Raw genomic sequence first — 3,121 nt, forward strand, 5'->3', positions numbered from 1 at the left:
GATATTGAGAGGCATTCAAAGTTTAAAGAAACTTGTAACTGGAGTTTTCTCAAGTCCAACCCAGCCCCTTGACCCCACAACCACTTATAAAATAATCACTCTGAAGCTCATATTATTTAAACTGCTCGACCATTACCTCAGACCTACCACTTTCTAGCTTTTACATGTAAACTTAGCCCACTTCTGTTAATCTATATGTGACCACATGTTCCATGGCTTTACCTGCTGCCTTACATGCTGCTCCCTGGACAGTAGGCTGGGATCACCTCAGCCTTCCACTTCCCAGACTTCTCCTGCTCTTTGTCCCGCCTATACTTCCTGCCTGGCTACTGGCCAATCAGCATTTTATTTATCAATCAATTGTCCACAGCAGAAAATTTATAAGTTAACCTTGGCTTTTCAAACCATTATTTACTTCAGAGTGTTTATGGCTGTTGGTAAAGCTGTTTTCTGTGTTTGGTCTTTTGACTGTGTTTTCAGCAGTTGAAGAGCACAGAACAAGGATCCTTAGGATCCCTAAAGATCAACAGGAAGGGAGAAATAGTGGGGAAGCCTGCAGTCAAAGCTTCATCTACATGCCTCAACAAGAGACCCCAGTCTGTTAAAACAGTGTGAAAGATGAGACAAATAAAATTTAGGAGGTACAGGGCAACAAATGTGACGACCACCATCAGGACGGTTTGGGCTGCTCTGGTCTCAGCATGGCCTCTGTGGTTCTGATTGGCAGTGAGGATGTGCTTTATTCGCTGGTGATGTCTATGAAGGACAAGCACCATGGAGACACTGGTCCAGGTCATGATGCTGATGAATGTGGCATCATGGGTAAAATGCAAGAAGATGAAAACTACACTGAATCCAGACATGGAGCAGAGAAACTTGCTGTTATTGTTAGTGTCATTGCCTGGGCTCTGTGGACCACTGACTTTGATAGGAATGTAGACATTATTTAAGACACTGAACAACCAACAACAGTAACAAGAATAACTCAGGACATCAGGGGTTCTTCCTCGAAGCATCAACCTACCCCAGTGACCAGGAACAAGAGTGACAAACTGATGGATGCTCAGGACACAGGTGGAGCACATGTTTGTGCTTCGAGCCACCATGCGAATGAAGAAAACAATTTTGCATTGCATGTTAGTTGCAGGTTTCCTTGGAACAAAAACCATCACATTGCTTGGAAATGCAGTTACAAGGAGAAGGAAGGCATTGGACACAGCCAAGTTAGTGACAATGACCTGTGTGGGCCTCAGTCGAGAGCCAGTAAAGATGGGAGAAAAATTATGGAAAAACAGAAGAATGTTGGCCACGGTCCCAATCCCAACCTGGAAAAGCAGGAGCATCTGGAGAGCCAATTCCTCAGTGGTTTTTAGAGCTTTACTCTGAGAGGACATGGAGAGGACTTCTGTGCAGACAGGAGTGATGACCCGGAACAACACAACTGTCTTCACGACACTTCTCAATCGTCTGAGCATAATGAATAATTTGAGTCTTTACTTCTTCTATGAAGGGAGACACTATTGTATCACTGTACAAGAGCTGCCTGGGAGAACACTGCATAGACAACTCAGATTATTATTTTGTACTTCATGTACTTTCCCTCAGCTCATGTCAGAAGTGTATAAGTGATACAAGTGTATCAGTCTTGGTCAACATGCCACTCATTGTAACACAGTATAGCTTATGAACATATGGATAGTAAACAGGGGAACACATTTTTGCATCATTGATTACAGCATCTTTCCTCTTAACACGATGATTTCTTCATCCCAAGGAAATGCCTGTTTCACAGTTTAGCACTTATCTGAAAATGGCATTTAATGTGACATCTATATATAGGATGGCTGATTTTTAGCTGATGGATGGAGACTGACTGTTCCTCTGGAAAACTATGTATAAAGTAAGTTTCAGACTAAACAAGAGCTTTCAAAGACATGTTTCAAGAACATGAGTTTGGAAAGAATCCGTCTGTGCAAATGGTTTGACTGTGATGGTGTATATTTTGAGTGTGGCTAAGGGAAGCTGGTGTTGACTCACCAGCATCTCCAGCAACTCCAGCTTCTGCTTCCTCCTAAAAATAGTTAATATACAGAAAATGATGAATAAATGAAATGCTTTGGTTCCTGGGGACCATATGTGTTGAGGATTACAAATTGGAGGTCTGAGAGATGAGTCTTGACAAGACTCATGTTCAAATCCAGCACCTACTTGGTCGTTCATATCCATCTGTAACTTCTGTTCCCCAAAAAGAATGACCTCCCAAGGCTTTTGTGGCACTGCACAAAGGTGGTGACATACATACAGGCAGTTAAAACACTAGATGCCTAAAGTAAAATTACTATAACTTAAAAAGGACAAGAATACAAATTTTTAATTTATAAAATCTTGGAAGTAAATAAGTAACAAAAACAAAACCAGATAGCTTTTGAGAAAATTTTATACAGATCATCTAAGTGATAGAATACAAAATATTTCAAAAAAGTAACTAGTTTTCTGATCATAAATATGAACCTCGATTTAAACATATATATACTTATATACAAAGGCAGCCCTAAAAGTTCTATCACAGAACTCCTTCAGCAGATAAGCACCTTTAGTAAAATGACTGGATACAAGATAACTTGAAAAATCAGAAGCCCTCCTATATAAAAATGATAAACATGCTAAGAAAGAAATCAAAGAAACAACACCCTTCAAAACAGTCACAAATAACAAAATAACTTGGTGTAATTCTAACCAAGCAAGTGAAAGACCTATATAACAAGAATTTCAAGTTTTTGAAGAAAAAAATGGAGAAGGTATCAGATATAGGAAGATCTCATATGCTCATGGATTGGTAGGATTAACATAGTAAAACGGCCATTGTACCAAATGCTATCTACAGAGTCAAAGGAATCTCCATTAATTTCCTACACAAATCCTCACAGATCTCCAACGAATAATACTCGACTACATATGGAAAACCACAATGCAGGAAAGCTAGAACAATAGTGTACAATAAAATAACTTCATGAGGTATCATCATGTCTAATTTCAAGCTCTACTACAAGAATATAGTAATAAAAACCACATTATAGTGACAAAAAACAGAAAGTTGGATCAATGAAATCAAAGACTCATA

The 3,121-nt window shown here is 39.3% G+C and overlaps 1 protein-coding gene across 1 annotated transcript; it reads right to left on the reverse strand.

Moving 5' to 3' along the window:
- Positions 1–476: 476 nt before the first annotated feature.
- Positions 477–1,433, reverse strand: LOC114688771 (vomeronasal type-1 receptor 4-like). Its single transcript, XM_028863290.1, has one exon. It carries the CDS (start codon positions 1,392–1,394, stop codon positions 477–479), a length of 918 nt encoding a protein of 305 aa, XP_028719123.1. The 5' UTR covers positions 1,395–1,433.
- Positions 1,434–3,121: the final 1,688 nt, after the last annotated feature.

The sequence above is a fragment of the Peromyscus leucopus genome, unplaced genomic scaffold (genome assembly GCF_004664715.2).
Source record: "Peromyscus leucopus breed LL Stock unplaced genomic scaffold, UCI_PerLeu_2.1 scaffold_1430, whole genome shotgun sequence".
Taxonomy (NCBI): Eukaryota; Metazoa; Chordata; class Mammalia; order Rodentia; family Cricetidae; genus Peromyscus; species Peromyscus leucopus.

Bases quoted from the DNA above. Each gene is read 5' to 3' on its own strand.
- LOC114688771 (XM_028863290.1), bottom strand. From the start codon at position 1,394: ATGTCCTCTCAGAGTAAAGCTCTAAAAACCACTGAGGAATTGGCTCTC.